This window comes from Tursiops truncatus, chromosome 12 (assembly GCF_011762595.2).
Source record: "Tursiops truncatus isolate mTurTru1 chromosome 12, mTurTru1.mat.Y, whole genome shotgun sequence".
Lineage (NCBI taxonomy): Eukaryota > Metazoa > Chordata > Mammalia > Artiodactyla > Delphinidae > Tursiops > Tursiops truncatus.
In genome coordinates, this window is record NC_047045.1 from 76,231,154 (window position 1) to 76,253,223 (window position 22,070).

General features: G+C 35.7%; 2 protein-coding genes across 7 annotated transcripts in view; both read right to left on the minus strand.

Annotated features, from left to right (window-relative positions):
* Nucleotides 1–1,283: 1,283 nt before the first annotated feature.
* MTRF1L (mitochondrial translation release factor 1 like) lies at nt 1,284–10,891 on the minus strand. 3 transcript variants are annotated; one of them, XM_019951709.3, is made up of 7 exons: nt 10,583–10,885; nt 7,909–7,988; nt 5,891–6,074; nt 5,259–5,422; nt 3,606–3,723; nt 2,282–2,418; nt 1,284–1,525 (listed from the first exon to the last, which is right to left on the minus strand). In XM_019951709.3, exons 1-7 carry the CDS (start codon nt 10,833–10,835, stop codon nt 1,325–1,327), a joined length of 1,137 nt encoding a protein of 378 aa, XP_019807268.1. In that variant the 5' UTR covers nt 10,836–10,885; the 3' UTR covers nt 1,284–1,324. The 3 variants fall into 3 exon arrangements, with proteins under 3 accessions (XP_019807268.1, XP_033723748.1, XP_019807269.1); XM_033867857.2 differs by having other exon boundaries at nt 10,692–10,724; XM_019951710.3 differs by lacking the exon at nt 1,284–1,525 and having other exon boundaries at nt 2,285–2,513; nt 10,583–10,891.
* Nucleotides 10,892–12,607: 1,716 nt separating this feature from the next.
* RGS17 (regulator of G protein signaling 17) overlaps nt 12,608–22,070 on the minus strand; it is an 88,135-nt gene continuing 78,672 nt past the window's right edge. For all 4 annotated transcript variants that reach the window (XM_019951713.3, XM_019951711.3, XM_019951712.3 and 1 more), the window contains one exon: nt 12,608–19,227. In XM_019951713.3, coding sequence (XP_019807272.1) covers nt 19,039–19,227 — 189 coding nt within the window. In that variant the 3' untranslated portion in view covers nt 12,608–19,038. The remainder of the gene's footprint in view (nt 19,228–22,070) is intronic.

Genomic DNA, 22,070 nt, shown 5'->3' on the forward strand with positions numbered 1-22,070 from the left:
TTAGCATATCAGAGCATTCAGGCTGGCTTACTTAACTGTATATTTTAATGACAAAAATGCCAAGTCACAGGAAAGGGAAGGACTATGCAAAACTAACCTAGTCTTAAGCTCTTAACTTCCAGTTTGCAGGAACTACTGTGACTTGAGGAACAAATGACGTGACCCATAATAGTCTCGCCTTCTCAAATGAAAATTCAGTGCAGTGTCATGAAAAAAAGGGGGCAGCGTTTGGCAGGGCTGTTCTAGAATAAGGGAAATTTAAGCAATATAATCACGTATTCCCATCTGTGATTCTTAATTGGATCCTGGTTTGAAGAAGCCAGTTAAAACATTTCGGGGAGAACTGGGGAAAACTTGAATTGGGTGTTTGAAGATGTTAGGGAATTACTGTGAATTTTGTTAGGTGTGATGATAGTATATGATTAAGTAGAACAGTGTCATTTTTTTTTTACATACAAGCTGAAATATTTAAGGGTGAAGTGTAACATATTTATAACTTCAATTACTGAAACTAAGCAATGAGTATGGTTGTGCCAGTTACCGATTTATTGCCTTACTTTGTGATATTGGAGCTGGACCTATAAACATTTCTCCTTTGCCGGCTGGTACCATGTTAAGCTTTGTCAGTAGGGTAGGTGGACAGACAGTGCACGAGGAAGGGGCTTCTTTTGTTTCTGTCTCTATGCACAGCTGCCAGGGGTGCTCTTGGGACACTGATGGTTAATTTTATGTGTCAAGTTGGCTGGGCCACAGGGTGCCTAGGCTTCTAGTCAGCGTTACTCTCCCAACAGGCCTGACTCTCTACCTGGAGGGAAGGGAAGCCCTTTCCAAGGGTATTCTTTCCTTGGGTATTCTCTCTCAGTCCTAGAGTAGTAACCTTTTATCTCCTAATAGCTAATCCCATCGTTGGTTAATTTTTTATATCAAAATTATCCCTGTTCAAATTAAAGGTATGGTTTCTGTCTCCTGACTAGAACCTTGACTAATAACAATAATTACTGTCATATTTCTACTGTTTTATGTTTGAAGTTTTCCTTAAGAGTTAAACCAAATTTCTGATCATTCGTTAAATATTTTACATAAAACAAAGGACTGTTTTCCTTTCTTGTAAGAGTTCAAAATGTACAACCAGAGTCATGACTATATTGTAATACTTTTTACTGATAAATTGAGAGACGATTCATATAAATTACCTATGTATTAAAAACATGTTACTCCCAATTGTGTTAACTCCTGTGTTTCAAGAGAATACTGGTATGTACACAATGTGACTTGCTATAATAGAATTTTCATAAGCTATACAAGTCTTTAATAACAAGTCAACTTAAACTTTGTTGGAAATAATTTCTACCAAAGATTCATAATTAGCATAATCCTTCAATGACTGTACAAGTTCATCCAGTAGGTCCTCTCCTTGCATAAAAGCTTCAAGATCATGAAGTGACTGGTTTATTCTGTGATCTGTGACCCGGTTCTGTGGAAAATTGTATGTTCTTATTTTCTCTGACCTTCCTTTAGTGCCAATCTATATATTAAAAGAAAAGAGACATGAAATACAGTTAAATTCAGGGCAACTAAACCTACAAATTTAACTTACCTGGAGATTAAGCTCTTGGTTTATAATTTACAACAATGTTAAGAAGCAAGTTTTAAACATTCTGAATCCTCAAGTAACATGGGAACTTGATAGAGAGAAAAGAATATAGGCTTTAAAGTCAGACAGATTAGTACTTGAATTTTGAATCCTCTCTCTGCCATTTAATACTTTAAGACTTCAGGTAATTTACTTCAACTCTATAGTTTTCCCCGTTTGTAAAATACAGACAATACCTACTGCACAGTGACGGTGCACACACACAGCCTGGCACACAGCTGATATTCAGATGCTATAGCTGAACACATATAACCTCTGCGAACTAATCTGGTTGTCATCAGTGATGACAAAGTTATACTAAGGAGTTAACATAAAGTCAAATGTCAAACAGGAAGTAAGTTCAGTTTGCTTTGCAACTTTCTTCCATAATTTTCAAAGGATTCAAAATGAATGGGAATTCCATATACCTTTTTAAAATAACTTTGGTGAATGAGAAAGACACCTCTGAATATAAAAAACAGGGCAGAGGTGTAAGATTGCTATAAAACAAGTACAGCCCTTGGTTGAGCTACTTGAATTATACTCTAATTTCGACACATACATTGAAATGATTTTAACACATACAAAACCTTGTTTATCTAAAAATATTTTTATCCTTTAGAAGCATTTGTAAGATTTCAGTTTTACCTGAATCTTTCTAGCATTGTATCGTTTACTTGTTTCTTCTTCTACACGCAGGCTGTATAGTTTTGCACGTAACTTTTTCATAGCCATCTCTCTATTTTTCAGTTGAGATCTCTCTTGTTGGCATTCGGAAACAACACCTGAATAGTGTTATGAGAATTAAAGAGTTTTAATAGAGAAATCTTCATTTATTATCAAGGAATACTCCTTTTTCTTCTCATTCTTTTTCTTCTTCCTTTATAAAGGGAAAAAATAGGACTCTAATATAAAAAAGGAAGACTGTAAACTTAACAAGTAACTTTTACAGTTATCGGAAAACTGAAAATTTGAGTTATAGCTCAAAGTATTTCCATATTGAAGGCATACATACTAAACAATAAGCATTAGTCATTTAAAATGGATTATTTTCTGGTACTTTCAGCTAGTCACCATAATTTTTTTTTAAAGTAATAACTACTCATTATACAAACTGAATTATAAAAGTTAATCTTATTACCAGAGTTAGTCACTATTAATATTTTTGAGTCTTTCCATCCACTTTTTTTCCTATTCCTGTTTATATAATATGTATTACATAAGACATCATCTTCAAGTTTAACGTGAGGATTTCCTCATATTAAAAAAGAAGAAAATGAGCCCAGCACTCCCATCAGCCACTCTCAGTCAACAGGAATTATGACTGAGATCATTTACAGTCGGCGGCTCTTGTATTCTTTCTAGACAACGGAGGTCTGTTAACCATATGCTCTTTCTCACATGTAAATCAACAGTAAAAACACGTTTAATAATAGTGTATTGTACACTAATAGTATTTTGAAGTCTTAAGGAATATTGAGTTATAGCTCCATTGCCTTACTGTCCAGAATTAAGACAGAACCCCTAGATGTCTGCAGATGGACTTAATGGAAAGAAGCCCCTGAAATTACCTGCAAAACTTTGCATATAAGCATGTTTTTCTGGGTAGCAGGTCCAAGCTTTCATTTTCTCAAAGGAATCCATCTCCTCCTCCCTCCAAAAAAGGGTAAGAACTAGTGATTTAGACCATTTTTTGATAAAGAAGAACCCATGATATTACGTCATTGTGAGGATTTTTTTAAATTAATGATATAGTCACTAACATGGAAATTACCTGGGCTTAGATCCCTCCCTCTTTCTGGCTTTGTAATTATCCTGCAGAGTTTCAGCTAAGGATTCAAGATAAATCAAGTATTAAATAACAACTGTATTCCTCTGATAACTGACGACCTGTGTCAGTGGAAAATTAATCAAGTAATTCAAAATTCGATTTCTTTCTTCATTGTTTTATGTTGAAGAAATAAGTACATACCTGTCGGGAGATGAACTATCCGGACAGCACTGTCTGTGGTATTTACGTGCTGCCCCCCAGCTCCGCTGGCTCGCTTAGTATCAATCCTCAAATCTTTAGGATTAATCACCAGATTAATCTATATGTAAGAGAAAAGTTGGGATTTAAAAAAATTACATGTATGATCTGTTCAAAGGGAAGAACTATCTATTTATAAATATAAATACATGTCATGTATAGAATTTATATAAGATTTAGAAGGTTTAATTTTAGGAACAGAAAGTAGTTGGAAGGACACCATTTTTTAAACTTTTCTTATTGGAAGAGCACATTATCAAAACATAAGGTAAAAGAAAAACAAACCCTCCCTCATCCTCAAAAACTGGACTTCTCTGTAATTACCCTCTTTTTACCAAGAGCAGAACTCAGAAATGTGAGTAATAGAAATGTGAATATAATAGCTAAATGATTTGACTTTAGCAGAAGGGGAAAAAAAATGACACGAGCTTAAGAACTATAGGAAGGTTTTATTTTGTTTAATTTTAAATAAAGGAGGATTTAAACATATTTAGAGGCAGAGGAGAGACAAACGGAAATGTTAAAGGCCAAGAAGTCAAGGGTGTAGACTCAATTCATAAATACACTGGGGTCTGACATCAGGATAATGCCCTGTCCTGCGAGTCACCATCCAAAGCACTGTATTTAAAAAGCTCTTTCATGAACCATTACAGCCCAGTCTGTGAGATGTCCTCAACCCCAGGAGCAGGAATCCTATCATTCACAGGCCCTCCATGTCTCCCTGGGTGGCTCCTTCTTACCGTTGCTGGAAGAATGAAATGAGATGACATATGGACCTCAGTCTTCAGTCTCCATCTTTTTCTGAAAACTCCTTACATCTCCAAGATGCTTAAGCCAAAGTGACTATATCTAGGCGTGGCTCCTCCCATCTATCCCCTTTCACTCTCTCCCTTAACTGTTCTGTTGCTCATCTAGGCTTCACATAAAACTTAGACATGAAGAAAGGAACTCCATTAACCCTATTAGAGAGAAACACTCAAACTTCCTTCTCAAATCATTCATACTCCATTCTGAAAAACAAGTCATATATTTCCTATCACTTTTCAGCAGAAGGGATATAAGCAAAATAGAACTTCCCAACTAAGCTACCTTAAAAATATTATACAGTCTGAGAATTTATCTGTGAAAATAAAGTATACTCATTATGAACACTGTAGCAATATATTTCTATTTTAATACGATTGGGTTATAAAGCAGCAATTTTGTTAAGTAATAGTTATCCTTTGTCAAAACAGGATTCTCGCTGTTAATGTTCTGGGAACAAGTCACACAAAGCAAAAGTCTTTATAAAGGTAATCACTCTCGAGCTCTATTTAATATCGTTTCTCCTGTACATGGTCTCAAAATAGCTACTTGAAGCTTAGTGGTGGAGAAAAAATAATAAATAGGCAATGTAAGATTAGATCACTTATATATCCTTAATTCTTACCATTTACTGTTAAAATCATACTTTTTGGACTGTGAGAATGTATTTGTAAAAACAACTCAACATACATGATGCAAAAGAGACACTCAATTCAGTAAAGTGAGTGTTACTCTGGGGGAGGCACTGTGCTGGTCCCAGGATTCCAAGGAGAGGGGCCTGTGGTGCCTCACCTCAGTGGGTTGGGGTAAGATCGCCACAGTCATGGTGCTGGTGTGGATGCGGCCTTGCTTCTCTGTCTTGGGCACTCTCTGTACTCTGTGCACTCCTCCTTCAAATTTCATGTGCTTGTAGGCTTCTGAACCCCCAATGCTGGCAGATGCATGTCTAAGGCCACCTTGAAAACATTGGGAAAAGGGAATTATTTTATTTTTCCTACCACTTATAACAACTGACCATCACTTCTACCATCTTGAAATATATTTAAAAGAGCTACATAATAAGCATATTGATTATAAAACATACTGAAAACCTTTAACAAGTCTATGATATTCACTTAATATCTTTATTTCATATAATTATTAAACATAAAGCATTTATGGTGTTAACTGTTCAGTAACACCTCTAAAGGACCACTTTTAAAAGACTATTAGTCATTCAGTGGTTAGTACTGAATGACTAATGTTTTATAGGCCATTTCAAACTTGATATATTTGCATTCAAAATTATTAAGTAAATGATAAGCATAAAACTACTTAAGCATCCTTATAAATTATAAAGCCTAGTCATGAACTTTCTAACCCTTTCCTAAAATATATGTAGATAGATAAATTAAATCTATACTTTTTCAAAACAGTTTACTGACCTATTTCACTTGGAAAATATTCCAGGGTTTCAAAATGCCATCCTTTAAATGCAGCATACTGCTGATACATATCAAATATCTCTGAGGTAAACAACATTGCCTCCTGACCCCCAACTCCTGCAGTTACCTCCAGGATCAAATCACTTTCATCCGTTTCTTCTGAGGGAACCAAAAGTAAGATAATCTGCAAATACAAAAATATCACCCCTCCTATAATTAAGACTTAAAAAAAACCCTCAATGATTAGATGTAGGATTTTAAATATTTAATTTAAAGTTTCCCTAAGCAAATAATTTAATATTGCTGATTACTGTTCAGTTATCTTGCCAATTAGAACCATATAATGCATAATTTCCAAAAATATTAATGTTATAACTACATTATAAATGCTATATATGTTCATTTGACACTTACAGGTGTTTCTATTTTCAGGTGTTCATGTATACATATCTGTTCTCTACTCAGTTAATAATTCAGTGCTTGCTGTGAGTAGTACACTATATTGTGTACAGCATACAAAAAGATTCTAGCTCTGTCCCTGGAAATTTATAGCCTAGTATGGCAGGAAAAAAACACTCAAATTGCATTTGCATTTTTTTCGAAGCTTCTTCAACATGGAAGAGAAACTTGCCATTTTGGAACTGGAGAGGCCTTTAGAGAAGATCTGGTCCAATTCCCTCATTTTACAAGTAAAAGAAAATGAGAATAGAAGTGAGATGACTCGTTAAAGAGCCACGCGTTAGTTACTGCCCAAACAGGCACAAGAACTCAGACCCTCGTGCCTAAATCAGTCTTCCTTTCATTACAATTCTCTGTTTCACACTGCAGTATGTACTTATTAAGGAGATACAGAAAAAAGACTTCTTAGATGAGGTGAATTAAGAAAAAAAGCTGCCAACATGTATTGGTTCTTTAATATTGACAGGCACTCTGCTAAGCACTCTACGTACTTTAATTCTTAAAACATCCGGGCCGGTTCTATTAACAGCTCCACCTTAAGAAGTGAAAACGAAGTTTAACTCTAGTTGCCCAGTATCCTACAGCTAGAAAGCGGAAGAGCCAGAATTTGAACCCAAGGCTACCCGAGTTCTGAAGTATCACTTTGTGTTGGTCAGGAGCTATACTTGCTTTCCTACTTTTCCATCTCTCTGGCCTGTGCCAATAGAATGTGACCACTCAAATCTTAAACTAACATGATAGAGTTTACATCTGTTAATTACTAGCCAATGAACAGAAACCATTAATACGTATGTCCTTCTACGTCACAAAAAATTTAGAAAATGGGTAGAAGGCAAGCTACATGAAACCTTTCACTCTATAGTGGAAATTTTCTAGACTGGTGGTGGGGACATTAATTTTTGGTAAGTTCTACACTTGGATAAAGGGAATCTCTAAATTAAGCACCTCCTTTCCAGGATCCTTCCTCACCTTATCATGTTCTTTCACTTATATTTCCAGATATATCTGCTGTAAACCTTTAAGCTATGCTTTACAGAATTAATGAAAGGTGGATCTAATTTCATGATCCTTCGTCTAACTCCATATATTCTGCAGTTCTCCTAGATATAAAGCCAAAGCAATGCAATTCCATTTTAAAAATTCTAAGGGCCTATTCTAGGCTGGCACTGTAATAGTGTCAGAGACACAAAGATAAAGAAATGTTCCTGCTTCCTCCTACCATCGCTCCATAACCTCTTCTTCTCATCGTCCATCCCCATCCTCACCTCTCTTCAAAAAACAAAAGATGGAAAATATACTACCAACATTTCACTGCCTTTCTGGCAAATCCTATTAGTGTGACAGTCATCTTTCTTTCAGAGTTCTATCAATACAATCCTTTTAGTATGATAAAAAAACAGGGCCATGGGGAGTATGCTTTTTCCTTCTTTAAAAACCAGTTTATAATTATAAATACTAGCAAGCTGCTTAGTTCTTGACTTGCTTTTATAAACTTCTAATAAAATACATTAGAAGTAATAGCATGCACGGATGCTTTATTCCTTGCACAAATACCATACCTGATGCTTCAATTGAGCTATTTCTTTCTGACATGAAGTTATTTCACTCTCTGCAAGTTTCCTTAAGTCTTCATTTTCATCTAAGAAAAAAAGGCAGCAGGTTAAGTTTTCCTTAATTAGTATTAAATTGCTAACAGAATTCAAGGTAATAGTTTTATTGTTATTGTAGCTTAAGGGAAAAATAATAATTATCCTGTCCTTTTAATAACTGTTATTAATTTAAAGCATATTATGCATTAGTTTTCAAAAGCATGTAGTTAAAAAAAATTTTTTTTAAGTTTTTCCTGATGACAGAAGTATATGTTCAAAATAAAAAGAATCTCTATAGAAAAATATAAAGAAGCTACAAAGCTTTGCTATAATTCTGCCTCCCCAAAACATTCATATTAACAAATATGCTTTTAGTTTTCCAACTCAGACTCTACAATAACAAATGAATACACTGAGCTAGTTAGAAAGGCCGGAAGGGGAAGAGAAGGTACCACCAGTTAGACCAAAACTGAGTTAAAAAGTAGGAAGTTATTTGTCTTACTAGTAAATGCTTCATTAATATAAAAGTGTCCACCTAAATAAACATTTAGACCCAGCCTAATACTGACAGAATATTTACATGAAGCAGTCTTCTCTCTCAGGCTTTACCTAATTCTTATTTCATCTTTCAGTTTTCATTTTTACTGTACAAAATATACCTCCTCATTCCTCTATCCTATGGACCACATGCAGCCTATAGAAAGGAGACAGGCGGAAATTTTCTTAGCTATTACAATTTTCTGTTTCTGTTGAAAGAACAAACTCTATCAGCTGGAATGTTTATTCATGTATTAACAGCCAATATGCTGGGAGCTGGGGATAATATGTTAAGACCTGCCCTCAAGGCAGGATTTTAGATCATTTTACTTTCTTTATATTATTCTAGGGGAGAAAAACTCACAAAAAATAACCTAAAACATTAAGTGATTAAATACTAAAATAACAGCATGCCGAAAGATTTTTTGTTTTGGGGATGGGCAGAAAAAGGAAAGAATTAAGGAGAGAGAATGAAAACAGCAAAACTGAGATAGGTGAATATAGGGAGTGTTGGTGGAATGGCAGGGAATTATTTTGGCAAGAATTTGGTGAAATGTAAAATGTGCTTAATTAGAAAAAGGAAAAATGAATTCTAGCCCTAGTTCAACCACCAAGGTTCTCTTAGGGCAACACACCTAACTTCTGAGTCTCAGTAATCTCAAGAATAAAATGAAAGATCTGAGCTGGATGATCTCTAAGGGGCCTTTCAGCTCTGAAATGCAGTGTTCTGGTAAGGCTAAGGAGATTGGAACTAAAGTGTAGAAGTAATCTAATTTAAATACTACATTTTATTTAATGCAGTATACCCAAAACACTACCAATTTCAACATGTAATCAATATAAAAATGTATTTTTTAATATTAAGGCTTTGTGGCTGCTACTTGGACTTTAAGCTTGGCTTAAGGAATGAAACCAATTTAATTTTTTCCCAAAGGATACTATGTCTTAACTATACAATTGCATTAGTCTCCCATTTTCCATGGCATCTTCAGTCCTATTCCAGGCTGCTTCCAAACTGCCATGAATCAAGATTCCTAAGCAAGAAAGCTATTCCTATCATTCACTCCCAATCTGAAAGCTTCTGCTGGCTGGCTTCTGCCAACAGGATGAAATCAAACTTTGTAGGTTAGTACTTGAGCCCCCTTACAAAATGGTTCCAACCTCCCCTTTCTTGGTTAACACAGAGTTCAGTGATTAAGAGCATGAGATTTGGGGTCAGTCCTATCCAAGCTCCATTCCTTACAAACGGTGTCACCCGAGCTGAGTAATTTTATCTTTATGTCTGAGGTTCCTCTTCTGTTGAATGAGGCTAATAGAACCTACTTCATAATTTATTACGTGAATTGTATGAGTTGTTAGATAAAGGAAGCTAAGCAAAGCCTGGAATATGGCAAAGGATCAATAAAGGTTAAATTATTATGAAATCATCTAAGGGTGGGCCTTTATCCCTGTACAAGTCTTTCCCAACAAGTTCTCCTTGCTCTCCTAGGTCTTTATTGATAAATATTTTTACTTATCATCTGTATTATAATTAACTTTCTTGCCCCCAATAGATTGTGACCCTCTCTAGAGCCTTTCCAAAGTGTGGGCCACAGACCAGCAACTAAGCATCCCCAGAAGCTTGTGCAAATGCAGAAACATAGGCCCCATCCAGATTCGAATGGACATGAATCACTTGGGAAATCTGTTAAAACCGCATGTTTCTAGGTCTCAGATTCCGAGTCTGGGTTTACTTAGCACGAACCTCTCCTGTCACTTTTGCGGGTGGTCCCTGTACCACACTTATAAACACTGCTCTCGAGCCCATAACAGGACTAGTGCCTTATTTGTCTGGCGAGCTAATCTCCTGCTATTAAATACGCAACCAGTAAAGGTCAACTTAAGTTTTGTAAAAGGGCGCAGAGCACTGTCAAGGGAGCCCAAGGAGAGGATGGGACCAGAACTCACATACAGATGCCTTGACCTCTGATGCAATCAAAAAGGGTTGCAACCGAGCAGACTTCAGACTCGGAGAGAGTGTGGACATCTGAGCAGCGGCTTAGTGGCAAGGGCAAATGAAGAGTCAAGAATCTGCTCTGACTTCCGCTCCCCTAGGCCCGGCCCTTACCATGTAGCAGGTGCCCGGTCTCCTGCAGTTCCTGTTCCTTCTCGTTCAGAAGCTTGGCCACTGCCACCAGCTCAGGCCGCCTGACCTGCAACTGGACTTCAGACCCTACCTGGCGCTCGAGGAAGGTCCGTAGGGGTCCGCCGCGGGCGAATAGCTCTTCCAGTGGAAGGCTACCGCAGCTAACGTGTCGGCGGGCCGGGCCAGCAGCCTGCCGGGCCCACCGAAAAGCACTCCGAAGAAACCTTGACCGCATAGCTACAGCCGGACGTCCGAAGCGGACAAGAGCCGGAAGTTCCGGACGGAGCAAGTCTCGCGACACTGTGCAGCTTGGCAATAGGGGCGAGACCTACCCAAGCCCCGTCTGGCGCACGCGCAGGTTTAAAAGGGCCTCCCGGAAGCCTGGTTGGGAACTTCCGGCCAATTATTATTAAACGCCGTATTATTTGCGGAGGCCGGAAGTTGAGGGGCAGAGCTGGAAGCGATAGGGGAGGGTCCGAGAGACCTCGGGCACCTCCTCTAAAGGCAAGGTCAGACACGCCTCCTTGAACGAGCTGGGGCGGAGTGTTAGACCGGAAGGAGAAAGCAATAGGTTGTCACTACATTTTCTGACGTCGGAGATTTGTCTGCCAGCCTCTCAGTGAGGATTTAAAGTACAGCAACGGGGGGCAGCCTACTGTCCGCTAGAGGGGCTGAGGTCACAGCACGGATGTCTTCTCTCTTGCCAGCCTGGTCTGTCGTCTCCAAGAGCGAATTGTAGGATGGTTATCAGTGTGTACGTGTGTTTACTCTTCCAATTTTCCTGCTCATGTTTCTCTTTTCGACGGTGGTTAAGGTTCGTATTAACAAAGACGTGACAGGTAGACTCGAAGGCAACCACGGAGTGATTTAGCAGTCTGCTTTCCTGCCCTTTATCTACCACTTAATTTACCTGCTTTAAAACGGCTTCCTTCCACACCGAGTCTCATGCCCATTCTCACTTATTCGTTGTTACTCAGCTACTTTTTAAGGTGGTTGAGCCGTTCCGTGTTGCAACTAATCACAGCCCAGCAAAGCCTTCAGAGCCCCGCCTCCGCTAGCCCCGTCCCCACAAAACCACCAACCTCCACCCCCAAACTTGAGAGTGGATTAGTGCCAGGAATACTGAAGTTTACTGGTATAATGCTTTTGCATTTTTCAAAAGACCTTTTCATAGCCCACCAGAGGAATGTATATGAGGGAATAATACAATCTAGACAGGCCTGAGAATGCAAGGGCTGAACGTCCAATCTGGGAACTCCCACTACCTAACTGGTTTGAGCAGGATTTACTAAGTGGTGGTGTAACTGTACAGAGACCTAATATACCCAAAATCTTCTTACTTATTCTTGTAAAAAAATGGTAAAATACGGGAACCCTTGACAAGGTTAAGTCATTCTTAAGTCATCTAATCAGAATTGTTGAGGTTAAGTATAAATTCTTATAAAATGAGCTTGCATCGTTTCTTTGCTCTCTATATACAAATGCAAAGTAGAATGAGCTGACTCTCCAAATAATATAGAACAAAAATAGGTTTTGCTACTTAGAAGCTTCAACTAACTCAAATCTTTTTTCACTTTGAATGTGTATTAAGCCACACTACTTTATAAAATTGTTTTGCTTTAAAAGTGATCCAAACCCAATTTAAAAAATTCTAATCCGAGTATAGAACAGGACTGATTAGGTTGTCTGCATCTCTTTTAGGAATAGTTTTTTTCCAGGTCTAAACTCAACTTTGAATATTAGTTTAAGCATAGAAATTGTGGGAGCTACTTGAACTCAACATAAATCTCTCAGCTGAATTCTCAAAACGAGTTATTTCAAGAGTATACTTTATTATTTATAAAAGGTGCAAAAATGTAACAAGTGATAACCTTATAGAACAATGTAAAGAATCCTGCCAGCAATTATTCTCCCTCAGATGTGTAAGCAATTTAAGCAACATAATTAAGTGCACCTTTACTCCTATAGTGTTACACCAATGAGGAAACAGTAACTTTTCTAAGGATACATTGGTGAATTCTTTATTCAAAACATTTTTAAAAAGTCAGTGTAACGCATGTGCATTTTACAATAATATCCATAGGTTTCCACAATATAGTCAAATGAAAACAGCTTTAGTTTTACTTTTGTAAACTCAAAGAAATATACACTGTTCGAGATTTCTGCATTTTTTTCCATTATGGTCATGCTTAAATTCTATTACATGTTGAAAATTCTAGCATTTTCAGGAAGTCTGTTATTGTACATAGGTAAAATAATAAAATAGATTCAAGGAAGGGGGCATAAAAACCCAAAACAACTTAAGTTGGTGGAAAAATAATCTGGATTATCTATTCAATTTATAAGTACCTACAGTTATTCTGGCATTGCAAAATAACCAAACATGGCATCTCAAGTTATATTCATGCATTCAAAATTTCTTTATGGTCCACTAATAAATATTGGTGAAGTCCAAGATATGGATATAGATTATTAAGTACAATGAACATGGTAGAAAAAATCACACACGTTCAATATAAATTTTACAGAACCAAACACATTGAAATACTTTTTAATATTTAGCAAACACCCTAAAATCATATACAAGATACACTGTATTTATGACAGATAGTTTAAAGCAAGGGGGAAAAAATCAAGCCTTTTACATTATTCCAGTATTCAGTGTTCATTGTTCAGTGGAAGGCAATATAGAAAAGTACTCAGCAAAATCATCATCAATTTCGATTACCTTTTATGACAGTAAAACTAAAATCTTCACTATCCAAGGGATGCAGAGGATTAAGGTAATCATACAGGTAGTTCAAGGGAAAAAGTTAACTTTCACCTCCTTTAAGTGAATGTTCAAGCTAACACCATTTTGGAGTTTTACTTTCCCATATCAATTTCCAGTTCATTATATTTTCTTCATAGTATTGGTTAGCAGTCATTTAATGGAACCTTCTAGCAATGCTGAGGAATCTGCTCAGAATATTTTTATCTCAGTGTAAATGTCCAGTAAATTTACGTCCAGTATACCCTCTTAAAAAATGTATCACTTCACAGTGGAAAAACCTAACAGACACTACCTCAGCCAGGTGATGAAGTTCAGCATCGACAATAATAAGTCGTAATGATGGTATGTACCTTTGAATGATGTGATATGAATGGCACTTCTGCCGTCTTTCTTCCAAAAACTGGTAACACCTGTCTAATCGTGGGAAAAAGATCAGACAAATTCCAGTTGAGGGCCATCTTACAAAATACTAGACCTGTACTCCTCAATACTACCAAGGTTACCAAAAACAAGAAGAGTTTGAGAAAATGTCACAGCTAAGAGGATACATGATGACTAAATGTAATGTGGCATCTTGAATCCTGGAACAGAAAAAAGACAGTTAAAAGCTAAGGGAATCTAAATAAAGTGTAGACTTAATAATGCATTGATATTGTTTCATTAATTGTGACAAATGTTTCATGGGTGTGTCATATATGGGTTCTATCTATACTATCCTTGGAATTTTTCTGTAAATCTAAAACTGTTCTAAAATAAAAGGTTTAATGAAAACTTTTATGAACATACAACTGCCTTTTATTCTTTTATTTTCATATTTTCATGATAAAATTATTTAAAAAATCATACTACCTTAATAGTAAAAAGAATGCTTTCTGTTCCGTGCCAGTCAATATTTTCTACAGGCCAATCTCTTTTAGTTTAGTTTTACATCTAACCACCACATATTTATTTGGCAAATTAACTGATATTTATATTCTTCCTATCCTTGGGAATGTTTTATTTCCTGTGGAAATAAAATTTTCAAATGATTTCTCTTATTTAAACTTTGATTTAAACCTACAATATTATACACGCACTCACACATATGCATATGCACATCTAAATATATCTGTGTGTGTGTCATTGAAAGAAACATACTTCTTTGTAACTTCAGTGTGATATTGGTGAACTGAGAACAGTGATTTTTGAATCACATTATTGAACAAAGCAATAACATATTCATATATTTGTCTTAAAATAAGCTTGGTTGTATTTTTTAATGAATAATTAAATCAGATTTTTAAAGTATAGTTTGAAAAAAATCGGGGGAAAGTGCATTAAAATGGCATTTAATACATACATTCTTGAAAATGGGAATTATTATTGAGCTGGAGAACTTTGATAAAATAGTAATATTATATGTAACACTTCACTCTTTCCATGTTTATTTCATTCCCATGGCCATCCTGTAAATTATTATATTCCTCATTTGAAGATAAAGAAACAGGCTCAGAGAGGATAAGTGATTTGCCCAAAGTCACATGAGACAGAAACATAACTTGAAACCAAATTTATAATTAAAGCCTGGTATCTGGAAACAAAACTTATCACTCTGTGCACTGTTGTGTGTTGCAAGGATACTACTAAGAGTGTTGCAGAGAAGATCCGAAGCAAGTTTTTGGTATCAGTTTCATTGGTAAATATTTGAAATTGCAGCAAGTAAGGAATAACTAAACTTTTTGCAGATTGAGTATTGTTTTCTCAGGAGAACAAACATATTGGTCAGAAATTTTTTAAAAACTGAAAAGGGCATGCAAATATAAGTGTCTGAAAACTATGAAAATTAAGGTCATAAACTGTCAACATAAATACACAGGCAAAAAAAAATTCTGGAAGTATCTTTACCACTTTTCAAAATAATTTGCCAATGTATCTAATGCAAAGTTTTCAAAACTCAAGTTTGACAGGGTTCTATCTATAGACATTTTGGACCTAAGAAATTTTAGGTGGCTTATTTTCCTATTTTCTGATTGTATGTTAAATTTCTTCCTTGTATATTTCTTCCTCAACACATCTGGTATATTACATTTTTTGCAAATGTAGTTTGTTACAATTACAATATGACATTTTTTTCAATGTAAGTTAAAAGTGTATAGAAAAAAATGGATAAATTCAAAAAATAAGAATCAGGTATTATTTTAAATCAGCTTAATGGGGTGAAAGTGTATTTTTTTGCCCCTAATAAATAAATACTATTTACTTATTTCTACAATCTTTTTGCAAAACCGAACTATCAGGTAAATACATGATACACATTTCATTCCACAAGTAAGAATCTAGGCAGCATTAAAGGATACGAATAAACACCCCATGCACCATGACCAAATATCAGAACTGGTCATCCTATGTACATATTTTAAAATTGAAAAAAAATGACCACATTATATGGTCTTGATTTTTGCACTTCATAGTGTTGATATCAAAATTGTGTTTTGCTATTGTTCTCTTGCCAGTGCACCTGCTGTGCTTAGAGCTGCCCTATAACACTGTCGGGACATCTGTATTACCTTTAGGTAACATCATAAGAGTTATCCAGAGTAAAGAAGCATCATGCATTCATTATTAGTGTGATCTATGTTCAAGATCCATCTCTGAAGAAACCTCTCCAATTTATATAAATATATGTATACATATTCATATATAATCTATATCCTCTACTTTTCTTTCCATTATAGACACATCTGAAGTTAGGCATTATTTAAAGAGCATTAACCTCTTTCTGTGTGCATTAGGAGATTCTAACAGTATACAAAGATAACTTGGCAATGTAAAATATAAAGTGTACCTTCTAAAGTGCTAATTTTTCCCCAGGGAGGAATTTGCTCACTAGGAAAAATCAAACTCTACCAAAACAAATATTGTGCTCTTGGAATGGTAGCATAGACACCAGTTGAGGGCTTTTTTTTGTTTATTATAGCTCTGTAATTAAAACTGAAGGAATTATACCATACTTTAAAAATTGGTAGAGTTGCAAGTACACAGACATACTCTTACATGGAAACTTTAAACATTTTGAAATTAAAAGAGAAACACTCCCCTCCCCTGAAAATAGGAATTTAGCAGGGAAATCTCAGGTAACATCTGATGTGTAAATCTACTCTAGAATCATTCTCAACACAACTTCCTAATCAGATTTCAAAAGGATATACTAGCTTCAAAATCTGTATACTACAAATGCCCAGAGTTAGAGATTAGGACTCTTTATAAGGGCCCTTATCTTTTACATTTGGTAAAATATTAAAGGTATTGTCAAACAGACAATTCATCTAATAGTCCAAAGTATCTTATAAAGATAACTTATGACTAGCAAGTCACCATCATATATAGTAACAACAAGAATATAAAGTCTACATTTAAAAAGATTGATGCATGCAGTGTATCATAGCATATTACATATTTTCTAGTCATGTGCCTCAAACACAGCAACAAGTATGATATTACAACATATATGTGTATACAGCATAGTAGCATAACAATTCTAATCAAGAAAAAAATTAGATAATTTAGGAACAATAAACTTCACAATAGAAGTGATGATTATTCTTTTAGCTTTTTCTTCACTCGTTAGGAAAAAAATACGACATTTTGTAAACATCTTCATAGCTATCTTTTTCACCATATTACTGAAAACTATTGTTCAAATAGTAAATATCTAATTGACATGGATAAAGCATGTCTTAACACACTAACACTTTCAGACAGAAACACGCATTTGTTAAAAGAAATAATAATTATAAATATTTTCTATCTTGTATTTTAACTACATTTTCATAAATAATGTATTTAAAAGTGCTGAATATAGTAGGATAGTCAGCAACGCCAATGTAAACAGAACGTTTTGTTTTCTACTCTGCAAACTTTTTTTTTTAAATCCCATTTTGTCAAACACTGCAACAGTTAAAATATTTGCATAGGGAATAGATAATAGCCCTTTTCATCATATCTCCTGAATTCTGTATAAGTTAGAAAATCAAATTCACTTAAAAAAGCAATTCTTGAAATGTTTTAAGTTTATGGCAAAAGAAAATTACGATGTCAACCTTTCAAGTAAAATAAATGTTAAAAAGAAAACCCCAAACTTGGTTTTTTTAAAAAAACTTTAATAAATTAAAAAAATGAGAGGTAGTTAAAAAAATGACAAAGGAAACTTATAATTTTAATATCCTTAATATAAGGCCAGTATTCTTAGTGGATATAAATATGTTTAAAACTTTCATTTTAGGTTACTCAATATTTATTAAGTTTAAGATTAAAAAAATAGCCTCCAGGGGATGTTAATATTCAAATGTAACACCTTGATATAAATATGACACTGACTTTTGTGTGTGTGTGCGAGATAGGATACTGTTTTCTTGAATGTCAAAAGTACGTGCCAATGTCAGGCAAGTATTTTTTGTCTTAAAGATTTAGTAGTACATATAAAAAATAATACGGCAGCTAAAAGATTTGAGCACTGTACTGCCTTTCAATTATGGATCAGAATGGTTTGGTTTTAACATTTTTTAAATAAGTCATTTTTAAGATACTATGTGAAAACAGTTAAGGTCTGAAGTAGAGAATTGTCTTCTAGAGAACCCCTATAAAACTTTTCTTGCTTAAAAACTTAGCTTTTCTTGGATTTCACTTTCAAGGAAAATATGCCACAGCACAGATGCTATTCATCAAAAGTTTTATGATGCTACATATAGGCATTCCTTTATTAAATCCTTTCTTTATATTCCAAAACTAAGTTATCAAGCTTATTATTATTATTTTTTTGCTAAAGTACATACTTTACACAACCATTTTAGAACTGGAGAGCCAGTCTTTAATAAATTAATTACAGTATTGGACATCTGATACATAGATTCATTTTCCTCTATTACAGTTAAAAACAATATCACTCTTTGATTTGTCTTTGAGATAGAATATCTTCAAATTGTTTTGTGCTTTTTTTTCTCTTTTCTTCATATATATACACATATGAAGAAAACTCTTCCGTAATGAAAATGCCACAGTTTTGGCAGTGAACAACCAGAGGAATTCCCCATTAGGATTTTCCAACAAACAGAGATAAATAGCTCTTTTTTCATGTACAGAAATATTGGCTTCAAAATTAGTGTACTGAACACAGTATATAGCATGTTGAATATCATAGTTACAATTTAAAAATTGGCTTTTTCTGTCTTAGATTATATTTAAAAATGCAAACCACAGCCAACTTTTTGGCAATTATTTCTATAAGACCATATTGCACGAAAGTCCTTAAATACAGATATAAGTTATGCCATTGGCTTAAATATTAACAACAACTACATGGCAAATGAAGCAGTTTTACTTTGCACATGCAGTCTCTGGATACACTAGGAGACTGTTCATAGGACTACAAATACAGTTTGCTTGCAAGTAGAATGCGTGTTGAATGAAACAAACTTAATTTGGCAATTCATTGTTTCAGGTGGTATTTTCTCCAAACGTAACCATGGATAACCTTGATACAAAATGGAGACAAAGACCATATGGTTGTATTTTCACAGTAGCCTGAGGAATGCTAAACTGTAGTTCTCCAGGAACTCAGTTTCAGGTGTTATTTAACTACTTTTATTTCTCATCCCAGCCCTCCAAAATGATTTTTTAAAAATAAAAATTAAGATTCAGAAGTAGAGCTGGCAGTACTTTCAACAAATGACTTATAAATCTGAGAGTTCAAAAACCTTGGGAAAGAATCTCTGTGCATTAAGGTATATATCTGAAGTTGGGCATCTTCATACATGTGAGCATTAGGATCCAACAGATTTCTGTTGATCACCTCTCTAACTCGAGAATCGAGGCTGACCTAAAAAGAAATAAGAGCAGATACATTAAATAATATTTTTTCAAAAGATCTCAACTAAGTAAGTATAGATTCATGACATTTCAGAGGAACCTCACAGAATAACTCTAAAATCTTGAGGTTAGGGGCTTCCCTGGTGGCGCAGTGGTTGAGAGTCCACCTGCCGATGCAGGGGACGCGGGTTCGTGCCCGGGTCCGGGAAGATCCCACATGCCGCGGAGCGGCTGGTTCCGTGAGCCATGGCCGCTGGGCCTGCGCTTCCGGAGCCTGTGCTCCGCCACGGGAGAGGCCACAACGGTGAGAGGCCCGCATACCGCAAAAAAAAACAAAAACAAAAACAAAAAAACAACAAAAAACCAAAATCTTGAGGTTATGTTTTCAAAGGTTACATAATAACCCTACATACTTTTCTCCTTCAAAAGTTGAATTAAACAAACAAAAACCAACTTTTAAACCAGAATTTTAGTTCAGATATCTTGGCTTACTTGGATGTATCTTTTCTACGCATTCACTCAGGAGTTTTTTTGACAATTTCTGTTCATTGTTGCGGTGCTAGAGAATTCCCTGGCCAGAATACAAATTGACGTCCTCCTATTATGAGACTGCTGGGGTAACTCTTGATGGAACAAGGTAGAAATCTGGCAGAGAGTAGTTCTCTGTCCAAACTTAACACATATATCAAGTGCTGATTCCCGATAGTTTCAAATCCCAGCAAGTCCTCCCGTGTCAGAAGGAGGACACCAGGAATGTGGAAGGGCTGAGTAGAGCAGAACGACAGCACACACTCTTCAGCTCTTCTATCTACCTGGCATGGCATAGGACACTCTGTAGCCCATACCTAGGAATACATCCAAAGGTCTCTGTACTAAAGATTAAGCAGAATATTTACTTGAAATTCAATCTCTGAAAGGAGAAATGTAAGTAGGAATTCAGAGTACCCATTAATCATACAGTGTTATTTGAAAAGTGTAAAGAAATTAAATTCTGCAAGTGATTCAGTTTTGTTTTTGTTTTGTTTTGGTTTTTTCCTCCCTAAATGCTAATCTGGTTGGAACTGGTAGAGCATGTCGAAATGGGAAGGGGGGGAAATTAAATACCAATAAATGCACACTCTGGGAAAAGAACTAAGGTCTGCTCTGAAATGACATGTTAGCAACACCCTCTAAGAGGCAAACCACCTCAGAGTCTTGATTGGTGTCCATAGTTCTCACTGTTGAACAAAGACTAGGGCATTGTGATCCACAGTTATTTGTCTCATGACGTACTCAAGTCTATACAAACCTTTCCTATTTATAGCTGAACGTTTTGTCACAAGCATTTTGCAAAAGCCTTTTTGGTTTCGGCTTCTTTTCCCACCCACTGTTTGGACTAAGCCTGGGATCTGAAACAGTCCCAATGACGGAAGCCACTCAGATTCCATTTGGTGTCCCCAGATGCCTGAGCTCAACAGCCCATGTGGTGTTGGGTTCCTTGATATACACCAGGGATGGCTGCTAGGGGAGGATGTGTCGGGAAATGGTGATCCAGACTCAATTTCTGTGGTGTAGCTAGACTAACTTATATAGAGAAAAAATTAAACGTTCCTTGGCTGAACTATATATTCTTCTCTCTAAATTCTAAAGAAAAAAGAAAAGATGTTCTGGAAATGGATCGTTTGCATTTTATTCTCTGTGTTGCTGCCATAAGAGGTCATCGTCAAGTACCAAGTAATAAAAAGTACAGAATTTTTATCTAAGCTTTTTCTTTAAAAATATCATTTGTTTTTCTACTCAAAAGGAGAATATTGACATTGGAGTTTAAACTGATAGATCTTATTCTGAAATGTGGTGTTATGGTCAAGTGAATCTTAACAAACATATTCTATTATTTTTGTAAATGGTGCTCTTACTTTCAAACTTGGGAACTTTTTCTTTCCTTGGAGAGAGAAACATTAGATTAGTGATAAAGAGGTCATTTATTTCTTAAATAATAGCATAATGCAATATATGCTATTTAACATATATGTTCCCTAACACATATAATTAACATATTTAACATGTGATAAACTGATAACAGTTTATCAGGAGCTGGAATAATATTAGTTATCTGAAGACAGAGAAATAAAATAATTTGAATTAGTAAATGTGTTGAGTCTTCATTGAATAATTTAAAAATTTTTTGGCTAATTAAGAACAGTAGTGAAATGCAGTACAGAAAGTAGTACCATTCAGCATTCAGTAATCTGTAACAAAAACACATTTGCTATTTCCTTTTGAAAAATAACATATTTTCCTAAATATCTGGTTGTTTGTTTGAAAAGGTTGTCTGTCAAAAGAAGTGTAGAGAGGTCAAACAACAAGGATAAACCCCATGAGCATAACAGTCTATAGTTTCATCTTGTAGCATCTTTGTGCTTCGATTGTGGAACATCTATAATACAAGATAGTGTGGGTGGATCCCAGCATGGGCCTGAGCCATTGTCACCCTAGGATTCACCCATGATTGGATGGCTTGTAAGGCCAATGCGTAGGACTGAGGAGTTTCCTGTAAAGAACTCATGCTAGGGGAAGAGAAAGTTGAGTAGCACAAGACGAGAGCTATCCTTGGGCAATGGAAATTCTTTTCTTAGTCCTCACAGACTCCCATTTAGGTGGGGTGAAGGGAGGGACGCAGTGCAGCAATAACAGTTAAAAAACGATCTACTACTGTGGGACAGGGCACCAGAGGGCACTGAGAGACTTGGCAGCATTTAACTGGCAGTTTTAGCAGTGCTGGAAATGTTGGCAGTGTTGAGAGGTGGTAACTGAAGCTTTAAAAAGGCATAAGTGACTTTGTGACAGGACTCAATGAACTTGGAAGCATCCATT